This window comes from Lissotriton helveticus, chromosome 3_1 (assembly GCF_964261635.1).
Source record: "Lissotriton helveticus chromosome 3_1, aLisHel1.1, whole genome shotgun sequence".
NCBI classification, from domain to species: domain Eukaryota; kingdom Metazoa; phylum Chordata; class Amphibia; order Caudata; family Salamandridae; genus Lissotriton; species Lissotriton helveticus.
The window spans coordinates 965,867,168-965,894,833 of record NC_136061.1 but is presented as its reverse complement, the minus strand read 5'-3'; the positions used below and the strand labels follow the sequence as shown (position 1 = coordinate 965,894,833).

At 48.0% G+C, this 27,666-nt stretch overlaps 1 protein-coding gene across 4 annotated transcripts in view; it reads left to right on the top strand.

Moving 5' to 3' along the window:
* Positions 1-27,666, top strand: part of AGAP1 (ArfGAP with GTPase domain, ankyrin repeat and PH domain 1) — a 1,166,515-nt gene that overhangs the window by 981,449 nt on the left and 157,400 nt on the right. For 2 of the 4 annotated variants that reach the window (XM_078681379.1, XM_078681377.1), the window contains exon 14: positions 4,011-4,088. The exons of the other annotated variants lie outside the window; for them this stretch is intronic. In XM_078681379.1, coding sequence (XP_078537505.1) covers positions 4,011-4,088 — 78 coding nt within the window. The remainder of the gene's footprint in view (positions 1-4,010; positions 4,089-27,666) is intronic. 4 annotated transcript variants of the gene reach the window in all.

Here is a 27,666-nt window from a genome sequence, read left to right as displayed (position 1 = left end):
ACACCTCTTTTGAGCTGCACTCTGACCAGCATGACGTTCTGGTAGCTTTCACTGAAACTTTTTCAACCCTCTTCTTCCCACCAGGTTATGTACCTCCGCTTAGGATGTGCGGGTGGGTATTCTGCTGCAGCTGTGCGTGTTCACAAATGGCAGATTAGAGGTCAGGGAGAACAGTTTACTTTCTGTCACAGTCTTTTTAGCAGTATGGACGCGGGATTCAACTTTGGCCCCTGGGTTGTTTAGCTCTTACGTCCCCTCCAGGTCACACTGTCAGTGCACGTCACTGCACCCTTTTAATTTAGAAGACGGGCAGCGCTGGCAGATGTCTGAATGAACTGGCATAACTCTCCGTCTCATGCCAAGTAATCACTTCCAATCTGGTTTAGGCTGGTAATCCCCAACTAATGGCCCTGCTCTGACCTCGGTCTGTGAGTCTTCATTCCCTCGATCAAAATGCAGGGGATGAAGGCCCTCCTTGTGGAAACTTGTGGGGGGGCTTGACACACTAAACATTGAAAGGGCCTGTAAAGTGACCTTGTCCCTTACTGATCCATCCAGAAATCATGCATTGAATGAGCCTCGCTCCTTGCTTATTTCCTCTGAAGCACTGTTGCTGCAAACCTACTGGGTTTCTTACAGTGTTTTTTTGTTTCTCAGATCAAATGTACACCTCTCTATTAGGCTATTCAATCTAACCCTGTGTGCTCTGATGCCCAGAGACCTGTGGGGTAGAAGGTTTGATGGTGCCCAGCAGTGCTGTAGGTGGCCACTGGTGGGTCAGGTGGTGATAGCAAGGTGCTCTCATTTGACCCAAACATTTCCCCCTTTACATGAGCTGAGTTAGGTTGCCCAGCTTGCCGTGGCTAAACTATCTGATTGGTGGCAGTATGCCAACATTTTAGGAGTAATTCCTACCAGCCACTATGTAAAATCAATGCAATCTCCCACAGTCACTGTTTCCCACCCTTTCTGTGTAAACAACATAATGAACGTATGAGATTGAGATCCATATTTGGGGGGGTCTACAAGTGCATTGCAGACGGCTCAACTCTGCTGAGCCTTAATAGGATCTTCATTTGCATGCTTTCCTTCATGTGCGCTTCACTTCTTCAGAGCCACTGCTGAACCAGCAGTGATCAAATATCTAGCTACCCCGGGCAGCCCTATTAAAATATCTTACTTTCTTTGGCTGGTCATGCCTCATTCAAATTTGCACAATGCCCTTTCTTTGTTATAAGCTGTGGACCCCTCAATAACTTTCCAAAGCTGTCTAAGTACTGGACCTCTCCTGACAATATTTTAAATCACCTTGAGAAACCAATGTAATCCGACTCCTCCAGGAGGTGCTTAATTCTTTCCTACCTTGTTCATGTTAGCAAGAGCCTACTTCTGGAACACCTTATATGTGCCAAATATTTTGCAGCCCCAGTGAAAGAGCAAGCAACCAAGACCAGCAGCAGCACTGAGATGGCATAGTTGACAAAGGAACAACGGCTGGGACCAAACTGGCATGTTGGGCAAAAGAACGATGGGTTGGAATGCCACTCCAAGTAATTGCCAATGATTAGACTTATTGCAAGTATTCCTCTCATCACCTTTTGTGCATCTGATGTTGCGTCCTAATAAGCCAATGGTATGCCCAGACGTGGGTCCTGTGCTCACTGTGCCACTGAAACCAAGCTACACCTGACTTACGAGCTCCAGCCAGGGTGCATGCAAACTGTCTTGGATTGCTTGTGATCCAGTTCGGGGAGGATCTGGCCTGGCAGTTTGGGCAGAACTTTTCCTATTGAAAGAGGGCCAAGACTCATTTGCATATGGCAAAAGAAGGATGGGTTGGAATGCTACCCCAATGATTGCCAATGGTTAAACTTAATGCAAGCATTCCTCCATCACCTTTTGTGTTTTCTCTGCTTTGTGGCATCAAGTCTAAGCTTGTGACTCCATCCTGTGTGTTGTGCGCATGCATACACGCTGCACTTCGCCTCCTGGTTGATGCCCAAATCAGTTCCCAGTGGCACTGTTATCTTGAGGAGTTGTAATCTAAAGAACAACACTTCAACGGCTGACTGATGGTTCTGCACCTCGTGCCTGTTTCATCAAATCACTGCACTGAGAGCCCGGCACTAGCCGTTACGTGGTACCTCAGTGTCCCAGATCCTGAAAGTGCAATTACGAGTGGGTGTGCACCAGGCAAAAGAAGTCCAAGGCAATGTTGTAGCGTGCAAAGTCTTTATTTTGAATAAATATTCTCAGATAAAGTGACAACTTCAGCTCAACCAACGCGTTTCGTTCTCCTCTGAGAACTCCATCAGGGCTTAAACAGTCTCTTGGCGGAACTTTAATAACAGCAAGTAGATAGGGTTCCGAATTAAGTGCTCTAGTGTATTGTTCTGGACACAGAGGCACACACGTCTGAAAGTAATTACTTCAGTGTAGTGTGCTGGAGACAAAAAGGAATTCCCAGGGCCAGTTGATGCCCAGAAAGTTTAAATATGCGTCTTCGGTCCAGACATGACAGTCTGGATGGTCATCCTGGGAATTCCCTTTGGTCTCCAGCTCAATACACTGGAGCAATTACTTTCAGACGTGTTCTGTTGAGGATTCGCTTTCGCATTTTTTGCATCGGGCAACCTTTAGCCCCTTTGTGTCCAGAACAATACACTGGAGTACTTTGGAAGCCTATCTACTTGCTGTTATCAAGGTTTCACCAAGAGACTTTTGAAGACCTGGTGGAGTTCTCCTAGGAGAACGAAACGCGTTGGTTGAGCTGAAGTTGTCATTTTATCTGCGAATATTTATTCAAAATAAAGACATAGCACACTACAAGATTGCCTTGGACTTATTTTGCCTGGTGCACGTCCACTCGTCATCGCTCTATCTTGAGGGGTTATCACTATCTACCTTCCAGTAACTCCAAAGTCCCTGGACAGCCATCTCCAACTCCTCACTATGGCCTACACAAACTACAACTGTTCCTGACTTCTAACATAGTAGTGTTACTTTTGTATTAAAATTCTTTGGCCCTGATTTACAGTTTAGTGGATGGGTACTCTGTCACAAACGTGACTGATATCCTGTCCTACTTATTATAAGCTCATTATATCCATTACACTTTTAATAAGGTGGGCGAATGTATGTCACATTTGTGATGGAGTACCCGTTTGACAAACTCTACATTAGGTCCCTTGTGGTCATAACTTTGGACTTCAAGGTGCTTCTTTGCACTTATTCTACAGTTCTTAATGTGTATGAAAGAATGTGAAATTATTACCTCTGCCTAGATATGGATATTGGTCATGATAATACTATTTCATACTATGTTTATCAGCCTCCACTTAATCTCCTATAGAGCTAGGCATTGGCTGCTCCACACCAGCTACAACTGGAGAGTTAATTAATTTCTGAGCCCTTACGAAAAGAGTACAGTACAAGCCCTGAAACCAGCAAGATCAGGAGAAATAAGCCGGACACCTAGCATTGAATGAATCCCTCAGCCACCCTTGGAGAGAGACACCGAATGTTAAATGGACCTGCCTGATCATTTTGGAGCGGTGATCCCGTAAGGATGCTCTTAAATATCAAACCCTGTTTGTTGAGCTGTGCTAGGTCAGCTGGCTCTTGCTTTTCCTAAAGTGGCCCTGTCCATTGCATGATGGAAATACAGCATTTCCTGATTCCCTAAGTTCGGCTTAAACACTGACATGAAATGAAAACATAAGGGGTTTGAGTGGTGATGCTGTTCTTCTGTGATCTATTTTCCATATATCAGCACTTTCCAATGTTGTCCTGTCAGTGCCCCCGCACAAGCAACAAAGGACTGGCACTGCCTTTAGTGTGTTTATGTAAGGCCCTTGCACCGGACTGGCCTGTACTTGTTTGTGACCGGCATATGCTCCGTTTTTTTGTACATTTTCTTTTCTCCCCATTTCCTTTTGTTCAACTCTTTGTTTCTCTCCTGGTTCCCCCCTTCTTTTCTCTTTCTCCCGCCTTCCGCTCCCTGGATGCAGCCAAGCGCAAAGCATGGAAACTTAACCGTGTTGGTAGCCTGCGAAATATATACAGCGGCACCGGCACCAACACCGAAGGTAACGCATTGACAGCCACGCATCTCCACCTGCCATTCCCGCCTCCTCCACCTCGCCGCGCTGGGCGGACTCCCGCCCGCAGCCGCTCCATCTCATGCCCGCCTCCGCGCCCTCCATTTCCACCTGCATCCTGTTTATTTCCCATCCATGTTCTTCGAGGCTTACTTAAATTCTGACCTTTCCCTTTAGCCGTATAGTCTGGTGATGTTTAAATTACTCGAGAAGAAAACCTTTCTCTTTCCTCTGTGTTTTTTTATCCCCCTTATACATGTGGGCATTCAGTGTAATATTTTCCGAGTTATTACAGGCGTTTTTTTCTCTTTATAAAGTGTTCGTATCAGGTGTAATGATCTGTAGCCGAACACAATGGTGTGCTTTGACATTTAAGTAACAGCCTTTTAATTTGGTTTTTTTGAGAACGCGTTCTCCATAATGGTTTCCCGGAGTCAGCCCGCGCGAGAGCCAGGGGGGTGGCGGGTGGAGAGGGAGGGGGGGGTGTTGATGGGTGGTAGGGGGGAGGTGGAAGAGGTGGGGGCATTTGCATGTGCCGTTCTTGCTTGTAAATGCGAGGGGCTGTTTCGTTTCTTCTGAAAGGTCGCACAGGTTCAGAGTTCACAAATTGACTGTGCATTTGCCTTTTGCAGGAGCGCAGCGCCTTTTGTATAAGCACAGATTGGATTTTATTATGTGTACTTATTTTGTGACCAGGCCCCCACCCGCCCTCATTTTTCGCTCGGCCCCTTTCACTTCTCATTTGAACAACACAATTATAAGCTGCCTTTTCTGCTTGTCCTATTATTGCAAATGGCACCGATCGCTATTCTACCGAAGAGCGGGCGGTGGGGGCCCCTCATTCAACCTCCAGCGTTTAGGGTGGCCGAGGGAGGGGGCGTCGACGTCCGTGCAATGCAGAGCAGGTTACAAGTCGCTCCTCGCGTCACGGCGAAGGAGTGCGCGCGTGCTGAGGAGAGCACCGAGAGGGCCAGGCGCGTGCAAGCTTTTGCCCTGACGCTAATTGACTTATTTTGGAATAGTTATACCGGGTAGTATTTTTCTTAATGTCACCGTGTTCTGGACTGTTGGTTTTAGCGATTTGCCAGCCACTTGCATTAAATCTCTTGTAAATTTTAAATTGTTGGGCTGTTTATGTAAACAAGTCCATCGCACACATCCAGTCATTAACCTTTGCTGATTTATAATCCCAGCCCACATTTGTATTCCAACGCCCTTACATAGCAACAGTGGGAAAGTGCCTTCTAAAGATCAAATCAAACCAAACCTGATCATCCACTCCATATAAAGACTAGTGCCAAATGCTCGTCTGAGCATAGCAAATATTGTCAATGATAAAAAAAACTGTAAATTCTAGAGCATAGAGAGAGAAGCCTCTGTACCAAGAGTCTGTGAAATTCACATATTTTGCTTTCATATACTTAAAAAAATACTGCATAATTACTCAAGATTGCACATATTTACGCTGTCAGAATCCCGTTCAGAGGGCCCCAGGACAAGCAGGAGCTACTAGGCCCAACCAAGGTGGCTGATGACTTGAACTCCTAATGTCCTGGGCACCAAGCTACTATGGGTCCTGAGTAACTGGCCCTAGTATCCCTTCGGAACTTCGCTCGCAGTGGTAGCGTGGGCCGAGCCGTCCAAGGCTTCTCTGTGGTCAGGGAGGAAGACACACGCACTGACCCTATTGGTGCAGCAACCGTCTCCACTCACCTCGTTAAGGGGATCCACTCGCCAGGATCTTCCCACTGGACCTCCCTCCCTCCAACACTCCTGTCCCACACTGGCCTTGGCAAGCAGGCAGGCGCTGGTGCTTCAGGGTCCAAGGACAGGTGGTCTTGGATTCCCTGGGTGATGTCCCTTCACCCAACTTGGAGACTAACAGGTCTTGGCCCCAGTCCTGGTCACAGGCAGATGTCTTGCAGAGCTTATCTTACTCGCAAAGCTGGCTGTTTGACAGTTGATAGTTTGGGGAGTCTCACGCTCCCATTCTTCTAGACTATTTCCAGACACCAAATGTGATTTAGAGTCTGAGTCTTTGAAGTTTGCATTTGGGTTCTGCTTCCTTCAAAGTGCCCTCTCCTCTGTATTCCCGTCTTCCTGATAGCAGGTTTTCACAGCAGGTGTGACTCCAAATCGGATACCCCAACAACACAAGCCATGGAACCGTTTGGTGACTGAGCGCGTTATAAATAATTTTAACATAACATGGGAGTGACTAGAGGTTCACACCTGGATTTTAGCTACAGTGATGTGCCTCAGCTCAACTCCTTATGATTCTTTTACTTATCAGGCCCACCTCCTTCTCGAGATGTGCCCTCGCCCCTTCACAGTGACCTGTCTCTGAATCAAAGACCACCCTTTGAAGTATACTGAAGAGCCTGGCTCTCGCTTCCTCAAGTGCGTCCCACCTAGCTTGGAATGCAGCAATACACAAATCTGTCTGGGGGAGTTACTCTACCTTGTCTACTCATGTTCATCTGGTCAGCCTAGGGTCTCCCAAAATACTGCTCAGAATCTTCCATGTATTGTGCCCTTCACAAGCATGCATACACCCAACAATGCATTTAACATAGATGCACTGCATCCTTCATGTATTGTACCATTCACAGGCACACATGCAGCCAACCTACACATGCACATACTGCACAGCACTGCATTATCCCTGTATTGTACCATTCACAGACACACATACAACAAGCACAGGTATATCCCACATGCACTGCACATCACAACACCTAAAACCAATGTAGGCCAAGGGTGAGTTAAGCACACAGCAGAAGACTTCAAATGAATTAGCCTGTAAGCCTTACTCCAGTAACAAAGGTTAAAACTGACCTCTTCACTCCTACTGATCCCTACACCTTATGCTGCACTGATCGTGCTGCTTAACTCCTGGCGAAGGCAGTAGCCACCTACCACTATAAGATTAGTTCTTTGGGCACCCTCCCAGTCAAAAAAGACTGCAATCTGTGAGACAGGCTTATGTTAGGATGCACAAGCATGACCCATGTTCGCCCATGACACCAAAAATCAGCGTTAGGGATCCAGACATCATTACAGTTGAGGCACTCAGGGCAGGGGTGCACGCCGACTACCATGCAAAGGACTTTTCTGCCTCAACATACCTGAAATGCAAATCAATCATTTCGCATTATATTTTAGTGCAAAATGTATCCTTGCGATGGACACATTTAAAATAATGCACCTTGAAAAACAGCCACTCGAGTCCTGTTGTTCCTGTGTGTTACTGGTAAATGTTTACCATGAATGGCACATACTTACCAAAGTAGCATAATGGCTTCATTTTGAGAGTTTCACGTAACAGAAAATGTTCAGAAATTACACAAACTATATGCCAGTGTTATTTAAATTTTGCCAAGGTCTACTCTGTATATGGGGAAAAAAAGGAATTTGGGTCTATCATCATTGGATGACATGGATGTCATTTCCTTGTCGCTAGGGACATGCTCTTAATTTGTGTATTGTTAACATTCTCCCTCCAAACATAATTTCCCAAACAGTGACAGAATCACTACACTCTAGGTCATGAATATTTTGTTTCCCAATAGTTGCCATTTGAGCCTTTATAGACAGTCTTTGCTTCCTGAGTGGCCTGTTTTTGTTGTGCTTGAACTGGAAGGTTTTGGTGTGCTTTGAAATCAAAAGCTTAAAGTCTGTGCGCCGCCTATTTGAAGAGCTCTGCAATGTTTGAAAATTTCTGTTACAACGCTTTAGTGAGACCTCTGGAATCATTATTTTTTTCTCATTAATTGTCTTAGTATGCTGCAGTAACAGAAGCTATGAAACTCTGCTGCCACCTAAAACCTGAAAGTTTATTTTTTCCCTAGAGCACTTACCTTGGTGACATCCCAGGATATCAAGCAGATTCACTTTCAGTTTGATTTCAACCACATAGGGATGTGAAAAATGTAAGATGTTTATACTCCTCAAGCAAGGAAACCTGGCGCTATGCAGATGACAGATCACAGATAGAGACATTGTAGTTAGGCTCAGGTTTCACTCGTACAAAACCAGAGAAATTCAGCAGTTGTAGTTAGCTCAGCTAATTGTAACTCGCACACCTGCAATGCACTGCTTATGACCTCACACATATTACATCACTTACGACATGGTCAGTGACATCACTGATGACATCTCAAATGACGTCACTGAGGACATCATCCAGTAACTGTGAGTGTTTTTAAAAAATGTGAGTGTTAAATATATATACCAAAGGGGATTGGTGAATCAGTGGGTGAATGATTGTTTGCATGGATGATTCAGTGGGTGCGTGATTGACTGTATAAGTGAGTGATCAGATTTCTCAGTGAATGTGTGGGTGAGAGACTAGGTTGTGTGAATGTCTATCAGTCTGTCAATCGGTATCTAAGTGGCTGTATGGGTTGGTGAGTGGGTATGTGAGTGGCTGTATGAGTGATTGATTGGTAGTCTGAGTACCTGTATGGGTGTATAAGTGTCTGTGGGTGGGTGAGGGTATGTGACTTCCTGTATTAGTGAGTGAGTCAGTGGCGGTATGGGTTAGTTAGTGCATGTGTGAGGGGCTGTATGGGTGACTGAGAGTATATGGCTGTGTCTGTGAGTGAATGGATGTGTCAGTGGTATATAGGTAACTGCATATGTGAAAGGCAGTATAGGTGAGTGTTGGAGTATATGAGTGACTGTGAGTGAGTGATTATGAGAGTGGCTGTATGGGTGAGTGTGTGCTTGTGTCAGTGACTATAGGTGAGAGTGTGTTAGTATCTGTATGAATAAGTGAGTGGGTGTATAGGTGAGTAAGTGGCTGTGTGATTGGCTCTGGGTGAGTGAGTAGGTGTGTGAGTAGCTCTATGGTTGACTGACTGTGTGAGTAGTTGTATGGGTGTATGAGTGGATATATCAGTGGCTGTATTAGTGAGTGAGTTGGTGTATGAGTGGCTGTATGGTGGACTGAGTGGATGTGTGTGTAGACCTATGAATCTGTGAGTGGGTGTGTAAGTACTGGTATGGGTGTGTCAATGGTTCTGAGAATGGTAGTGTGGAAGTCGGAGTGGGTGTATGAAAGGTTGTATTGGGGTGTGAGTGGGTGCCTTAGAGATTCTGTGGATGTAATCAGTGATGGCAGTGACCATGTCATGAGTCATGTAATATGTGGTCATAAGTAGTGCATTGCAGGGGCGCGAGTTATAGTTAGCTCAGTTAACTGTAACTACTGAATTTCTCTGGTTTTGCACGAGTGAAACCTGAGCCTAAGTATAATGACTCTGTAACTTTTTGTTTTTCAGTGAATTTTTAAGTTTTTTTTTTTAATTCAATTTCCTAACTGTAACATCCCTGTAACCTCTGGTTTTTTTCGGTGAATTTCTATAGTTTTTAAAGTGAATTTCGATGAGTTGTTTTTAATAGTAACCACGTTTGCAGAGTGGTGGCTAAAGAGAGCTGGGCCTCCGCACAGCTCTCAGGAATCCCACTGTGTGGGACTTAAAGGAGAATACCAGGAGGGCTTCTAGGGCCCCAAGGTCCCTCAGGAGTAAATTGGACTTAATCCGCCAACCAGTACTGTGCCACGAGCTGCGTTTGCAGAGTGGTGGAGAAAAGGGCTGTGGGCTCTGAAGACCTCTTAGCAATTCCGCTGTGTGGTACTTATTTGGCATAACAGGAGGGGGAGTTGGGCCCAAGGATGTCATTGGGGGCCAACTACCCCTCCTGATAACTCCAGCAAGTCCCACACAGTGGGTTTGCTGAGAGGTTTTCGGTGACCATGCCTCCTTTCTCCAGCACTCTGCAAATGCACCTCCGGATGCACAACTAGTTGGGTGATGAAGTTCCATTGGGTCTTCAGAGGTCAACTAGCCCTCCTGTTACCTCCAGCGAGACCCACACCGCTGGATTGCTGAGTGGTTGTCAGAGGCCACGCCCCCTTTCTCCACCTCTCAGCAAATGCACCTGCTGGTGCACTGCTACTCGGGGGAAGAAGTCCACTTTGGTATTGAGGCCCTCTAGAGGCAAGAGGACCACACCCGCCCCTCCACCAGCATTGCACTGAGAGGTGTAGCTGCAGAGTGGTGGAGAAAGGCGGCGTGGCCTCCCACAACCTCTCAGCAATCCCACAGTGTGAGGCTTACTGGAGGTAACAGGAGGTCTTCTTTGCCCCTACCACAGCAGCCAAGGGTACTTCATCCCCCAACCAGCAGCACGCCAAGAGTGGTGGAAAAAGGGGGTGTGGCCTCCGACAATCACTGAGCAATCCAGCTGTGTGTGTCTTGCTGGAGGTAACAGGAGGGCTAGTTGGCCCGGGGTCACAAGATGGCTGGTTTGAAGTGTTGGCAGTCAATCAGAACTCAGCACGAGATCAGGAGTGGTCGCGGATCTACTGCGCCCCTATATATACACCTGGGAATTTCTTTCAATTTCTCAGCAACTAATGAATGGATTTACACCAAATCACAAAAGGCACTCCCTTGAACCAACATCTACCTTCCTGCCAAATAGGGGTGTAATTCCATTCATCAGTTCTGGCTGTAGCGTATCTAAAGGTAAAGCTGTAATACTGTGCCTGGAATTCAAAGCTGTAATACTGTGCCTGGAGTGATAAATGGCTTTTGTCATTTTACTGCTCGGCAAGGACAGCACTGTGCTAGACCTATGCTTAAAAACTTTGCTGTAGAAATGGCAAAAGACTTTGTCCATTTCTATCTCGGCGTGGATAGCACTGTGCTAATCCTATGCTTAAAGACTTTGATAGAAAAGCAGACATTTGAGGAGAGCAGATCTAGAGTGTGGCTGGTGTTGAGAGTGCTCTATACAGGAGCTGCTTTCCACCTAAACTTGAGAACTGCCCAGAGTTTTCTGCTTCTTTTTTTGCATAATTTATCCGTCACTCTATGGCTGAAAGGGTATATATACACACATATACATACACACACACACATACATACATAGGGGCATCCGAGTTCTAGTACCACACAGCAAATTGGACTTAACAACATCGTGGTGCCCTAAATTCCGCTCATGTATCAGTCACTTTCGTTTCTGATAGATACATCTGCCGTGTGGATTCCTCACCTTGTGAATATCCCCCTTGCGTCAGCAACATTCGGAATTTTTCTTCGTAGCACGCCGGCGTGGACGACGTCACAAGAGCACGGCATCGCGCGCGACTCCGTCTGACGTCACCGACTCCTTATTAGACCCACGTCGGCGTGATGACGTCAGTTCCCTTTTTTCCGCGTCGTCGACGCTAACGGTTTCTGGGATCTTCTGCGATACTTTGTATCTTCTACTGGTTATAGTATTACTATTTCATCTTTGTTTACTCCTTCTTCGTCGAGAATGTCGTCGAGGAAGACCGGATTTAAGCAATGTGGATCTTGCGCTCGTATGATGTCGATCATCGATCCTCATAGCGATTGCTTATGGTGTCTTGGATCGGACCACGATGTTAAAAACTGTCGATCATGCTTCAAGATGAATCCTAAGGCGTTACGTGAACGTGAAGCAAAACAACTTCTTGCGAAGGTAAAGGGAAGAGAGACTGGGAGATCTTCGAGGTCGACGTCGAGACGCTCGAAGTCGAGACCGAAGTCGCGTTCGAAGTCGAGGTCGGCTTCGAGGTCAAGGTCCAGAGCGAGGTCGAGATCCAGAGAGAGATCGAGGTCTGGATCCAAGTCGGCTTCGGGTCATGCTTCGAGCTCCTCAAAGAGGAAACACAAGAGGAGAAAACACAGTTCCAGACATCATTCTGGGAAAGAGTCTTCGGATTCGAAGAAGAAGTCTCGTAAACATCACAAGGACTTCGTATCTCCTTCGCCCTTACAGTCTACCGGAGGTTCCCCGGTTCCAGAGCAAGAACCGGATCCGGTGTCACACCATTCTTCGGAGCATGAAGATGAAGAGGAAGTTCCTCGAGCTCCGACTCCGGTAGAAGCCCCTGTAGATCAAGAGGGTCAGAATATACCGATGTCGGAACATCCTCCTACAGAACATCCAGTAGGTTCGTATCCTCCCTTTCCTGGTCCAGGGCAGGACCCCTCGCATTTCCTTAATGCGATGTTTGGAGTTTATTCGAGAGCAATGTACCCCACTGGTGCGCCGGCTGGTCCCATGGGTCCATTGTCTTTCAACTTGGGCTTTCCTCAAAGTTATGCTCCAGCTCCTTATATGCCGTTTATGCCGGCGCCTTACACACCTTGGCTCGGTACGGCTCCACCAAGGTCTTCGACTCCGCATACGGCTTCGCCGACTCCGGATCGACCTCGTAATTTGGATCGAGGTACCACGCCGGCCCGTGAGTCTCGTCCTCCATCTGCCTCCTCGTTCGACGTCGGATCCAGCTCCGTTGGAGTCATTACCGGATCCATCGACTTCGGTTCGTATGGAGTGGTCGAGGCGCAGAGCTCAGCGTCTCTTGGAGGAAAAGAGATGTGAAGATTCTGATGTTGAAGAAGGTGAACTTTTAGATCAAGGTGACTGTTTTGAAGACCTACATAGTGCTAGTGGTCTGGAACTCTCTCCTGAGTGGGGTTTACCATCTGTTTCTGATGCACCATCTAAGGACGTGGCACCCTACCATGTTGTTATTAGAAAGGCTGCAGATCTACTCAATCTGATCTTACCTACTGTTGAGTATAAACCTAACATCCTCACAGAGGTTTTACACTATCCTTCTTCTATTATAGAGCCTACACTTCCATTTACTGAGGCTTTAACTGATCCGATAATGGAGGTCTGGAAGAGACCGTTGACTGCTCCTGCTGTTTCAAGGTCTGTGGCAAGACGCTACAGGGTGGCACCTGGTGACCCCGAGTTTCTCTCTTCACATCCTTCACCAGAGAGTCTTGTGGTACAGGCCGCTTGTTCCAACAGGTCTGCAGGTTCTTTTCCTCAGGTGCCAGCAGACAAGGACTCTAAAAAGTTGGATCAGTCTGCAAAGAAGATTTTCTCCTCAGGTAGCATGGCCCTAAAATCTACTAATGCTACTTGCCTTTTGGGGAGATATGTTCATGCGTCGATGGACTCTGTGAAGCAGTTGTCATCTAAGCTTCCAGAGGATGACAGAAAAAACTTTAATGAAGTGGTCTCCGATACTCAAGCTGCAGCCCGCTTGGTAATTCAGAGTGGGATGGACACAGCAGACTCTGTTGCCAGGATTATGGGCTCTACTGTTGCCACCAGAAGGGCAGCATGGCTGAAATCCTCCGATTTCTCTGCAGATGTACAATCCACGTTGTTGGACTTGCCTTTTGATGGGACAGGCCTTTTTAGGAAGAAGGCGGATGTGGCTTTGGAGAGATTCAAAGATAGCCGTGCTACTGCAAGATCTTTGGGTCTCCAGACAAGAGGTTCTACCACTAAGAAGTTTAGAGGGTTTGGTAGATCCTCCTTTCGTCCCTTCAGACAAGGTCAGCAACAACAGCAGCAGCAGCAGAACCCTCTGTACAAGTCTTATAGAGGTAGACAGAAGGGTCGTGGACGTGGTTGTCAGCTCTCCTCTTCCTCTTCTTCCTCCAATAATACCCAACCCCCACCTACATCAGCAAAGCAGCCCTAGATCCACCATTCTGGATCATGTGGGTCCGGTAGGGGGTCGGCTTACTCATTTTCTACGGGATTGGGAATCGGTTACATCGGATCTTTGGGTTCTCAATCTCGTAGAAAATGGGTATGCACTTCTTTTTCAGGAGTTCCCTCCCAATTACCCTCCTTGCCAAGGTTATTGTTCGGAGGACCATCTTCTTCTCCTGCAGGAAGAAGTCCTGGCACTATTCAGAAAGGGTGCGATAGAGGTGGTTCCAGAGCAGGAAAGGGGTCAGGGGTGTTACTCCCGGTATTTCCTGATACCCAAGAAGGATGGCAGACTTCGGCCAATCCTGGACCTCAGGATTTTGAACCTCTATCTCAAACAGGAGAAGTTCAGAATGCTCACACTTGCACAGGTTCTTCAAGCGCTGATGGAAGAAGACTGGATGGTGTCGATCGACTTGCAGGATGCGTATTTTCACATCCCAATCCTGAAGTCGCACAGGAAGTATCTCCGTTTTACGGTGGGGTCGCAACACTCCCAGTTTGCGGTCCTTCCTTTTGGGCTTACTACTGCGCCTCGAGTTTTCACCAAGGTGATGGCAGTGGTGGCTGCGCATCTCAGGAGGTCGGGAATACCTGTATTCCCGTATCTGGACGACTGGCTGATCAAGGCGGAGTCGCCAGAGAAGGTGCTCCATCATCTGCAAGAGACAACTCAGTTGTTGCACAGGTTGGGTTTTTCGATAAATGTACCCAAGTCTCACCTGGTGCCCTCCGAGCGCAACCTGTTCATAGGTGCGGTACTGGACACTACTGTATGTCGTGCATTCCCTCCACCTCAAAGGATTCACAACATACAGGAAATGATTCCTTTATTCTACAATGGAGCGGTTGTTCCAGTCTTGAAGGTCCTTCGTCTGCTGGGTCTGATGGCTTCTTGCATTCTGTTGGTCAACCATGCACGCTGGCACATGAGGGCACTCCAGTGGTGCCTCCGCAGGCAGTGGTATCAGCACAGCGGAGATCTCAGGGAGTCAGTGAGGATCTCCAGAGAAGCTGCAGTGGATCTGTCTTGGTGGGGCGTGGAAGGCAATCTGTCTCAAGGAAAGCCTTTTCAACTTCCTCCATCGGTGGCCACAGTGATAACGGATGCATCCACTCTAGGGTGGGGTGCTCATCTGGGGGACCTGGAGGTCAAAGGGCTTTGGTCTCCAGAGGAAAGGTTGCTTCATATCAACCTTCTAGAATTGCGGGCGATACGTTTGGCGCTCAAGGCCTTCCTCCCTTCCCTTCGCGGTCAGTCAGTTCAAGTCCTGACGGACAACACGACCGCGATGTGGTACGTCAACAAGCAGGGAGGGGTAGGGTCGCAGTGTCTCTGCAGAGTGGCTCTGCGTCTCTGGTCCTGGGTTCAGGATCATCAGATTTGTCTGATGGCAAATCATCTGGCCGGAGTTCTGAACGTTCGTGCAGACAGTCTGTCGGCAGTTCTCTGCCGACCACGAGTGGAGGCTTCACCCGGAGGTGGTTCACGACATCTTTCAGATGTGGGGGGCTCCTCGGGTGGACCTGTTCGCCACTCGCGAGAATGCTCACTGCCTGTCATTCTGCAGTCTCCAGTTTCCGATGCAAGGAGCATTGGGGGACGCGTTTCAGTTGAGTTGGAAAATTCATCTCCTTTACGCGTTTCCTCCCATACCCTTGATTCCTTGGGTTCTGAGGAAGATTCGCCAGGACCGGGCCCAAGTCATATTGGTCGCCCCGGATTGGCCAAGAAGGGTGTGGTACACGGACCTTCTCCACCTCTCCTCTCACCCGCCGCTCCGTCTCCCTCACAGGGCAGACCTCCTCTCTCAGATGGAGGGGCAGGTTCTACACCCCCACCTCCAGACATTACCCCTTCATGCCTGGAGATTGAACGGGGCAACTTGAATTCTTTTTCTCTCCCTCTTGGTGTGGTGGATGTCATTCTTTCTGCCAGGCGTGACTCCACTAAGTCCATTTATTCGTATAGGTGGTCTAAATTTGTCTGTTGGTGTAGGGAGAGAGATGTTGACCCTTTGAAGGCTCATTTGTCTGACATTTTGCAGTTTGCTCTTTCTTTGGCGCAGCAAGGATTTGCTGTTGCCACGGTCAAGGGGTATCTTTCGGCTTTTCTTTGTTTGCCGGATCAGCCTTCTCTTTTTAAGTCTCCAGTGGTTTTAAGATTTTTGAAGGGACTCACTAATAGATTCCCTCCTACTCCTTTTGTTATTCCTCATTGGGATTTGAATCTTGTGTTAACCTTTTTGATGGGTTCCCCCTTCGAACCCTTACACAGGTGTCCCATGAGGCTTTTGTCTTTCAAGACGGTCTTCTTAGTAGCAATCACTTCGGCAAGGAGGGTGAGTGAGCTTCAGGCTCTTAGTTCCAAACCCCCATTCCTGACCATTCATGCTGATAGACTGGTTCGTAGGACCAGGGCTGCTTTTCTGCCTAAGGTGGTAACTCCCTTCCATCTAGGACAATCCATTACCCTTCCTACCTTCTATCCTCCCCCTCACCCTTCCAAGGAGGAGGAGAGACTACACCGTTTGGACCCTAAGAGGGCGGTGTCTTTTTATCTGGACAGAACTAAAGACTTCCGGATGGATGACCAGCTGTTTGTCGGTTTTGCTGGCTGCAAGAAGGGCAGAGCGGTGCACAAGCGCACACTTTCCAGGTGGATAATCCTGTGCATCAAGATTTGCTACTCCTTGGCGGGTAAGGACCCTCCTGAGGGTATAAGAGCACATTCAACTAGAGCAAAGTCTGCAACATCTGCTTTGTCTAGAGGTGTTCCTGTTGAGGACATTTGCAGGGCTGCGACTTGGGCCTCCCTCCACACTTTCGCGAAGCATTTCTGCTTGGATTCCGAGGTGAGGAGGGACGGCCACTTCGCGCGCTCTGTTCTCCAAGATTTCCTGGTATAGCAGAGTGGTCACCCTCCTCTGGGAGTGGGGACTGCTGTGGGACTCTATTCACAAGGTGAGGAATCCACACGGCAGATGTATCTATCAGAAAAACAAGTTACTTACCTTCGGTAACGCTTTTTCTGGTAGATACAATATCTGCCTGTGGATTCCTCACATGCCCACCCGCCTCCCCGTTGTCCACTCTGCTATACCTGGTTTTATTGTTTGTATGTATTTTGGGTTTTGATGCCTTTGCTATGCACTGTGTGCTATTTTGGTTTGTATGTACTGTGTACATTGTATATATGCATATTTGCTGTCGTTGGTCCGTCCGGGTGCCTCGAAGGCACGGAAAAAAGGGCGGAACTGACGTCATCACGCCGACGTGGGTCTAATAAGGAGTCGGTGACGTCAGACGGAGTCGCGCGCGATGCCGTGCTCCTGTGACGTCGTCCACGCCGGCGTGCTACGAAGAAAAAATCTGAATGTTGCTGACGCAAGGGGGATATTCACAAGGTGAGGAATCCACAGGCAGATATTGTATCTACCAGAAAAAGCGTTACCGAAGGTAAGTAACTTGTTCATTACCTACCTGGATGAAACAAAGCACTCTGGGACTTGCAGTTCGCTCACATTACGTGATCTGCAGCAGGTGAGCGTAGACACAGGCTTTGGGGCGTAGCGGAGCTTGTGGCAGGACATTAAAAACCACGCTGGCGTTCATACCTGCTAAAGACTCTGGGCGCTGAGGAAGGCTTAACGAAGCCGAAATGCATTCGCCATGAAACGCAATTGAATAAAGATACCTCCGTGGTTTTTCCCCTACTGCGGCCTCTGCTCTTTCTTTGGAGGAGTTGTTTTTATATATATATACATATATATATATCTATATCTATATATATATATATATATATATATATATATATATATATATATATAATATATTCACTGAAAAAACTAAAGGTTACAGGGACATTCTAGTTGGGTTCAAATTTCACTTTGCAAAACTAGTGAAACTCAGCAGTTCTAGTTACCTGCGATGCCGGACTGGGTAGAGAAAACTTGTTTTATCTACAATAGATGGACCTTTAAACTATTTGATTTGTCCTGATGGATGCTGGTAACTGTAGATTCCTCACCTTAGAATATTCCCCAGGTGCCAGAGTGGATCTGGTGATTTTTGCATAGCAGTTTTCCAGTGCGCTGCTAGGTAACATCGTACGGCTTTGTTGGCTCCACTCAGCCCGGAAAGTAGATTTTCTGATGACTTACAAAATGGTTTAACAGTGTGCTAGTGTTGGAAATGGCTCTTTTTGCAGGGTTACCCCCACACTTTTTGCTCCTTCCTCCTTGTTTTCCTGACCTGTGGTTGTTGGCTATAGGACTCAGGTCACTTTACCACTGCTAATCAGTACTAAAGTGCACATGCTCTCTGTTAAATTGTAATTGGTTATCCATGATTGGCATATTTGTTTTACCAGTAGGTCCCTAGTAAAGGGCACTGTGTGCCAGGGCTGGTGATTCAAATGCTACTAGTGGGCCTGCAGCACTGATTGTGCCACCCACATGAGTAGCCCTAAAATGGTGTCTCAGGTCTGCCACCGCAGTGCCTGTGCGCAGTCTGTGAACTGCCATGTTGTCCTGGCTAGTGTACACACTGGCCAGGCCAGACCCTTCCCTTTTCTTACTCATTGGACACCCCTGTGGTAGGCCCAAGGTACCCCCCTGGGCAGGGTGCAGTGTATGTGAAAGTTAGAACATGTACTAGTGTGGGTAACATGTCCTGATAGTGAAATACTGCCAGTTTCGTTTTTTACTATTGAAAGGCTATCTTGCCCATAGGATACATGGGGAATGCTGTGTAACATGTTTACCTGCATATCTTCCCATAACGGAAAGATAGACATATGGAATCTGGTATCACTGAACTCAGAATTTACTAACACATCCTTTAGTGAAGATGGTTTTTAAATTCTAATTTTGGAAATAGCACTTTTAGAAAGTGGCTATTTTCCTGTTCAAACTTTGTGTGCCTCTGCCTGTTTGTGTGCCTCTGCCTGTTTGTGCATTGACTGTCTGGTTTGTGAGTGACAGGGGCTGGGGGTGGCTCCAGGAGGCTGGGTGATTCTGATAGATACATCTGCCGTGTGGATTCCTCACCTTGTGAATATCCCCCTTGCATCAGTAACGTTCGGAATTTTTCTTCGTAGCACGCCGGCGTGAACGACGTCATAGGAGCAGGGCATCGCGCGCGACTCCGTCTGACGTCACCGACTCCTTATTAGACCACGTCGGCGTGATGACGTCAGTTCCCTTTTTTCCGCGTCGTCGACGCTAACGGTTTCTGGGATCTTCTGCGATACTTAGTATCTTCTTCTGTTTAGTGTTACTATTTCATCTGTTGAGTGTTCCTTCTTCGTCGAGAATGTCGTTAAGGAAGACAGGGTTCAAACAGTGTGGATCATGCGCTCGCATGATGTCGATCACCGATCCGCATGGTGATTGTTTATGGTGTCTTGGATCAGACCATGACGTTAAGAACTGTCGATCCTGCTTCAAAATGAACCATAAGGCTTTACGTGAACGTGAAGCTAAACTTCTTCTAGCGAAGGTAAAAGGAAGAGAAGCTGATAGATCTTCGAGGTCGACGTCCAGACGCTCGAAGTCGAGACAGAAGTCGTGATGGAAGTCTAGATCGAGGTCGACTTCGAGGTCGAGGTCCAGAGCGAGGTCCAGGGAAAGGTCAAGATCCGGATCCAAATCGGCTTCGGGTCATGCTTCTGGCTCTTCAAAAAAGAAACACAAGAGGAGAAAACATAGCTCGAGACATCACTCTGGTAAAGACTCTTCGGATTCAAAGAAAAAGTCTCGAAGATATCATAAGGACTTTGTATCTCCTTCTCCTTTGCAATCTCTTCGAGGTTCCCCAACGCCGGAACAAGAACCTGATCCGGAATCTCACCATTCTTCGGATCATGAGGTGGAAGAAGAAGTTCCTCGGACTACGACTCCGATAGAAGTCCCTGTAAACCAGGATGAGCCGATGTCGGAGCAACCTCCTTCGGAACAACCAACTGGCTCGTATCCTCCCTTTCCTGGTCCGGGACAAGACCCCTCGCATTTTCTTAATGCGATGTTTCGAGTCTATACTAGAGCAATGTACCCCACTGGTGCACCGGTTGGTCCCGTGGGTCCATTGTCTTTCAACTTGGGCATTCCTCAATCTTACGCCCCGGCTCCCTTTATGCCGTTTATGCCGACGCCTTTTACACCTTGGCTCGGTACGGCTCCGCTGAGATTGTCGACTCCGCATACGGCTTCGCCGACTCCGGATCGACCTCGTGAGTCTAATCGAGGTACCACGCCGATTCGTGAATCTCGTCCTCCTGCTGCCCCAGCTCCTCGCTCGACGCCGGATCCGACTCCGTCGGAGTCGTTACCGGATCCATCGACTTCGATTCGTATAGAATGGTCGAGGCGCAGAACTCTACGCCTCTTGGAAGAAAAGGAGTTCGAAGATCCTGAAGTGGAGGAAGGTGAACTTCTGGATCAAGGAGACTGTTTTGACGACCTTCATAGTGCCAGTGGCCTAGAACTTTCTCCGGAATGGGGTTTGCCATCAGTGTCTGATGCACCGTCAAAGGACGTGGCACCTTACCACACTGTGATTAGAAAGGCTGCAGATCTACTTAATCTGACATTACCTACTGTTGAATACAAACCTAATATTCTTACAGAGTTTTTACATTCTCCCTCATCCATTATAGAGCCTACACTTTCATTCACTGAGGCTTTAACTGAGCCAATAATGGAATTTTGGAAGAAAACTTTGACTGCTCCTGCGGTTTCCAGGTCTGTGGCGAGACGTTACAGAGTGGCACCTGGTGACCCAGAGTTCCTCTCTTCACATCCTTCTCCTGAGAGCTTGGTGGTACAGGCCGCTTGTTCCAACAGATCGGCAGGTTCATTTCCTCAGGTACCAGCAGACAAGGACTCATAGAAATTGGACCAATCTGCTAAAAAGATTTTCTCATCAAGTAGCATGGCTCTAAAATCTACTAATGCTACTTGTCTATTAGGGAGATATGTACATGCTTTGATGGACTCTGTGAAGCAACTGTCATCTAAGCTTCCTGAAGATGATAGGAAAAACTTTAATGAAGTGGTCTCCGACACTCAAGCTTCAGCCCGTTTAGTCATTCAGAGTGGCATGGACACGGCAGACTCTGTTGCCAGAATTATGGGTTCTACTGTTGCCACCAGAAGGGCTGCATGGCTAAAATCTTCTGAATTTTCAGCAGACGTTCAATCCACTTTAATGGACTTACCTTTTGATGGTACAGGCCTCTTTGGGAAGAAGGCGGATGTGGCTTTGGAGATATTCAAAGATAGCCGGGCTACAGCAAGATCGTTGGGTCTTCAAGCTAGAGGTTCTGCCACTAGGAAGTTTAGAGGATTTGGTAGATCCACTTTTCGTTCCTTTAAGCAAGGCCAGCAACAACAACAACAGCAGAACCCTTTGTATAAATCTTACAGAGGAAAATAAAGGGGACGTGCTCGTGGACGCCAAGCCTCCTCCTCCTCAACTTCCTCCTCTAATTCCCACCCCCCACCTACAACAGCAAAGCAGCCCTAGATCCAACATTCTGGATCATGCGGGTCCAGTAGGGGGTCGGCTTACTCATTTTCTACGGGATTGGGAATCGGTTACATCAGATCTTTGGGTTCTCAATCTCGTAGAAAATGGGTATGCACTTCCTTTCCAGGAGTTCCCTCCCAATTACCCTCCTTGCTGAGGTTATTGTTCGGAGGACCACCTGCTTCTCCTGCAGGAAGAAGTCCTGGCACTGTTCAGAAAGGGTGCGATAGAGATGGTTCCGGAGCAGGAGAGGGGTCAGGGGTGCTACTCCCGGTATTTCCTAATACCCAAGAAGGATGGCAGGCTTCGGCCAATCCTGGACCTCAGGATTTTGAACCTCTATCTCAAACAGGAGAAGTTCAAAATGCGCACACTTGCACAGGTTCTTCAAGCGCTGATGGAAGAAGACTGGATGGTGTCGATCGACTTGCAGGATGCGTATTTTCACATCCCCATTCTGAAGTCGCACAGAAAGTATCTCCGTTTTATGGTGGGATCGCAACACTACCAGTTTGCGGTCCTTCCTTTTGGGCTTACTACTGCGCCTCGAGTTTTCACCAAGGTGATGGCAGTGGTTGCTGTGTATCTCAGAAGATGGGGATTCCTGTGTTCCCCTATCTAGACGACTGACTGATCAAAGCGGAGTCGCCGGAGAATGTGCTTAGTCATCTGCAAGAGACAACTCAGTTGTTGCACAGGTTGGGTTTTTCGATAAATGTACCCAAGTCTCACCTGGTGCCCTCCCAGCGCAACCTGTTCATAGGTGCGGTACTGGACACTACTGTATGTCGTGCATTCCCTCCACCTCAAAGGATTCGCGACATACAGGAAATGATTCCTTTATTTTACAATGGAGCGGTCGTTCCAGTCCTGAAGGTTCTTCGCCTGCTCGGTCTGATGGCTTCTTGTATTCTGTTGGTCAACCATGCACGCTGGCACATGAGGGCACTCCAGTGGTACCTCCGCAGGCAGTGGTATCAGCACAACGGAGATCTCAGCGAGTCAGTGAGGATCTCCAGAAAAGCTGCAGCGGATCTGTCTTGGTGGAGCGTGGAAGGCAATCTGTCGCAAGGAAAGCCTTTTCAACTTTCTCCATCGGTGGCCACGGTAATAACGGATGCATCCACTCTCGGGTGGGGTGCTCATCTGGGGGACCTGGAGGTCAAGGGTCTTTGGTCTCCAGAGGAAAGGTTGCTTCACATCAACCTTCTGGAATTGCGGGCGATACGTTTGGCACTCAAGGCCTTCCTCCCTTCCCTTCGCGGTCAGTCGGTTCAGGTCCTGACGGACAACACAACCGCGATGTGGTACATCAACAAGCCGGGAGGAGTGGGGTCACAGTGTCTCTGCAGAGAGGCTCTGCGACTCTGGTCCTGGGTTCAGGATCATCGGATTTGTCTGATGGCAAATCATCTGGCCGGAGTTCTGAACGTTCGTGCAGACGTTCTCAGTCGGCAGTTCTCTGCCGACCACGAGTGGAGGCTTCACCCGGAGGTGATTCACGACATCTTTCAGATGTGGGGGTCTCCTCAGGTGGACCTGTTTGCCACTCGCGAGAATGCTCACTGCCTGTCATTCTGCAGTCTCCAGTATCCGATGCAAGGAGCGTTGGGGGACGCGTTTCAGTTGAGTTGGGGAAATCAACTCCTTTACGCGTTTCCCCTCCATACCCTTGATTCCTCGGGTTCTGAGGAAGATTCGCCAGGACCGGGCCCAAGTTATATTGGTCGCCCCGGATTGGCCAAGAAGGGTGTGGTACACAGACCTTCTCCACCTCTCCTCTCGCCCGCCGCTCCGTCTCCCTCTCAGGGCAGACCTCCTCTCTCAGATGGAGGGGCAAGTTCTACACCCCCACCTCCAGACATTACACCTTCATGCCTGGAGATTGAACGGGGCAACTTGAATTCCTTTTCTCTCCCTCACGATGTGGTGGATGTCATTCTTTCTGCCAGGCGTGACTCCACTAAGTCCATTTATTCGTATAGGTGGTCTAAATTTGTCTCTTGGTGTAGGGAGAGGGATGTTGACCCTTTGAAGGCTCATTTGTCTGACATTTTGCAGTTTGCTTTTTCTCTGGCGCGGCAAGGATTTGCTGTTGCCGCGGTCAAGGGGTATCTTTCAGCCTTATCGGCATTTCTCTGTTTGCCGGATCAGCCTTCTCTCTTTAAGTCTCCTGTGGTTTTAAGATTTTTGACGGGTCTCACTAATAGATTCCCTCCTACTCCTTTTGTTGTTCCTCATTGGGATTTGAATCTTGTGTTGACCTATTTGATGGGTTCTCCCTTCGAACCCTTGCACAAGTGTCCCATGAGGCTTCTTTCTTTTAAAACGGTCTTATTGGTTGCAATTACCTCGGCAAGGAGGGTAAGTGAGTTTCAGGCTCTTAGTTCCAAGCCCCCATTCTTGACCATTCATGCTGAAAGAATGGTTCTCAGGACCAGGGCTGCTTTTCTGCCTAAGGTGGTAACTCCCTTCCATCTAGGACAATCCATTACCCTTCCTACTTTTTATCCTCCCCCTCACCCTTCCAAGGAGGAGGAGAGACTTCATCGCTTGGACCCAAAGAGGGCAGTCAGTTTCTATCTCGATAGGACTAGAGACTATCGTGTTGATGATCAACTCTTCGTGGGTTTTGCCGGCTGTAAGAAGGGCAGAGCGGTGCACAAGCGCACACTTTCCAGGTGGATAGTCCTGTGCATCAAGATTTGCTACTCCCTGGCGGGTAAGGACCCTCCTGAGGGTATTAGAGCACATTCAACTAGAGCAAAGTCTGCAACATCTGCTTGGTTCCTGTTGAGGGCATTTGCAGGGCCGCGACTTGGGCCTCCCTCCACACTTTCGTGAAGCACTACTGCTTGGATACTGAGGTGAGGAGGGACGGCCACTTCGCGCGCTCTGTCCTCCAAGATTTCCTGGTTTAGCAGAGTGGACACCCTCCTCCGAGAGTGGGGACTGCTGTGGGACTCTATTCACAGGGTGAGGAATCCACACGGCAGATGTATCTATCAGAAGAACAAGTTACTTACCTTCGGTAACGCTTTTTCTGGTAGATACAATATCTGCCTGTGGATTCCTCACATGCCCACCCGCCTCCCCGTTGTCCACTCTGCTATACCTGGTTTTATGTATTTATATTTTCTGGTTTTTTATGCTTTTGCTACGCACTTGTGTGCAGTTTTGATTTGTATGTACTGTGTACACTGTATATATGTATATTTACTGTCGTTGGTCCGTCCGAGTGCCTCGAAGGCACGGAAAAAAGGGCGGAACTGACGTCATCACGCCGACGTGGTCTAATAAGGAGTCGGTGACGTCAGACGGAGTTGCGCGCGATGCCGTGCTCCTATGACGTCGTCCACGCCGGCGTGCTACGAAGAAAAATTCCGAACGTTGCTGACGCAAGGGGGATATTCACAAGGTGAGGAATCCACAGGCATATATTGTATCTACCAGAAAAAGCGTTACCGAAGGTAAGTAACTTGTTCGTCAGCACTATGATGAATAGCCCCATCTACATGTACAGTGGTGGGGAGGAGTAGCACCTGGGTCTCAATAGGGCTGTGCCTGCCTTCCACAATGCTGGCTCCACCTCCTGCAGTGCGTCTGATGGCCCTGGCCCATACTCACAAAGAAAGAAAAGGTGCACTGGCAGAGTGCACCCAGAACTGGTTTAGACTGGGTCCAGGACCCCTCACACAAGAAGAACAAATACTTTTGGGGTATAAAAGTAGAACTGAGTCCCCAGTTAAGTGAGATTAGGAAACTTTGTGATCAAGAAGGAATCCCTGCCAATGAAGAACAGCCAGGAAGAGTGAGGAAAAGTGCTGCCATTTCTGAGTGTCTGTAAGCTGACCTTAGTTGCTGTTACTACTGAGGAGAAGGACTAAGGGACTATCTGCTGTGTGCTGTGTCCTCCTTGCTTGAAGAGGATCTGTGCTGTTTGCTTTGCCCCCTCTGAAGTGTATCTGTCTCCAACGGCCTGAGGAGAGCTGGCCTCCTGTTACAACTCAGGGACATAAATGTTGACAAGAACCTCTACGTACTTGCCCTACATCGTGCTCCGCTGTCCCTGCTGTTTCTGGGGCTGTCCCTGCTGTTTCTGGGGCTGTCTGTGGGTGCCCAGGACGTCGTTCGTGCCGCCCGGCTTGCTGGCACGCGTGGCTGCTCTCTATCAGTACTGAGAGCGCAGTGCACATCACCGCCGCCGGCCCGAGATCAACATAGTTCACTGAGGGCCGGTATCTCTTCTCCACCGGGCCCGATTGCCAGGAGTGTAGCCTTTACTTTGGTAATCACCCCCGCTAACTCGAGCAGCCTGCCCAAGGCCAGGTATGTGATCTCAAAGGAGCCGCGTTGTTGTGGGACTGAATAACGGGGGTGATTTGGAAAGCGCTACTTTGATGACTACGGCATTACAAGGGGAGTGATTTTAAAGACTGCGCTCTTTGGGTGATTTTAAAGACCGCGTTCTTTGGCTGATTTTAACTACAGCGCTCTTGTGGTGATTTAAAAATCGCACTCTTTTGGTGATGTGAATCCCGCACTCTAGAAGGAGAAGGTTCACACCTACACTGAGCCCATATGTGTTTTTATTATCACCAATACGTTCTTAACAAAGAGAACCTTACCAAAGTGACTTTCCCTTCGTTAAATGCAGGAGTCCTATAGTTATAAGGACTCAACCACTTCCATTATTCTCAAGTACTTTTTCTGCCATAAGGAAACATTACCACAGTGAACATTTTCCATGGGAACATATTCTTAGACAAAAGTGATTGTGTATGTGCTTTTTATGATGTTTTGATCTGCCTAATCTCCATAAAGTGATTTATATTTTTATAAATACCTGGTGTTGTCTAGTGTCCATTTGTGGAGTTGCGCTATATTGCTGTGAGTGTTGGTACAAATACTTTACACATTGCCTTGGGTATAAGGCTCTCTGCTCGTGCCAAGCTACTAAGGGGATGTCCCTTCAGTAAATTGTGGTCCAAATGCAAGTATAAGAAAGTGACCACATCCAGTCACTCTGAATCCAAAGAGAAGGCGCAAGGATGTAATGATGTAACCAATTCTTCAGTTGGTCCCGATGTAGCCAATTCCTCAGTTGGTCCCTACATGCCCCAAATGTCCTTGCCTTCTGTTGCCCCACAGCAAATGGAGGCCTTCAGAGAGGACATGCTGCACATTTTCAGTGTGCTTCCAGCTCCAACTGGCACACATGTGGGCGCCATGGAACCATAGGGGCACCTAGTCGTTAACAGCATGCAGGTTCTTTCCTGCTACCACCAGTCTCCTTGGGACCCCTTACCGGTCCCTTACTGACTCTGATATAGACCCCCTGCTTTAGGCTCATGATCATTGCAGTCTCCTGGCAGCGATGCTAATGTCAGAACTGGAGCTCTACTGCAATGCTTTACTGATTGTTGTATGGAACTATGAACGTGCAACCGATCATCATGCAACATTATGGTAGCCCTATTCTTCTACAACTCGCAACTACCAGTAGAGGCTTCATTATCTTTTAAGCTCTGATTCTGATCCTGTGTCAGGACAGGGTGTACCTCCAGGACTTCGATGCTCATAATGATGAAGGTGAAGACTTACTCCCCCCTCATTATACTACTGATGCATTATATCTTGATTTACAGGACACAAGCAGACATGATACCTCCCTGGGGCTGAGCTTGACTTCCCACACAGGCAGGTGACCAGATGCTGTGGACCAGTGCAGGGTGATCTTGGCTTTCCTACGCAGCATCCCACTCCAGAGATATTTCTTGTGTAGGTTAAGACCAGTAGAGTGAATTTAAACTAATTTCCAACCACTCCTCCAGGTAAACCCAAGAGGATTCATAATTTTGACATGCACGTTTTCTTCGGCCTATCTGACACAGTGATTTGTAAAAATAGCCTGTCTGCTGGGCCACTACATATATGCCCTGGGACATGGGCAGTAAGAACTCGGTGGTGGGCTGGTAGAATTTTATGTCCTCTTTTGCCCCGATGATATTTGATAGGCAGGATGTGGCCAAATATGTTATCTGCGTAAGCCTGGATACTGCAGATTGCCAGGGCAAGGTAGTCAGTACTAGAGTTGTTCTTTGGAGACACACCTGGATGAATTCCACTGGATTCTCTAGCAAAGTGCAGACCTTCCTAAAGGAACGCCATCCGATGGAGTATGACCTTCTCGGGGAGAAGACAGATTTTGCTTTGAAACTTTTAAAAGATAGCAGAGCTACAGTTCTTTTCTTGGGGCTAATGATCCCTCTAAGACAGGTCCTGCATCAGTTTTGGAGATTCAGAAGCTATTCCAGATAGCTGGAATATAAACAGAGCCCTCCCAGCCAGGGATGCAGCACACAACCCAGTCCTTTTGAGGTTGGGGGCACGGACCTGGCATGTAGCTTACGGCCTAGGACGAGGCATCCACTCCTACTTCCCTACTACATCAGCCAACACACCGCTTTAC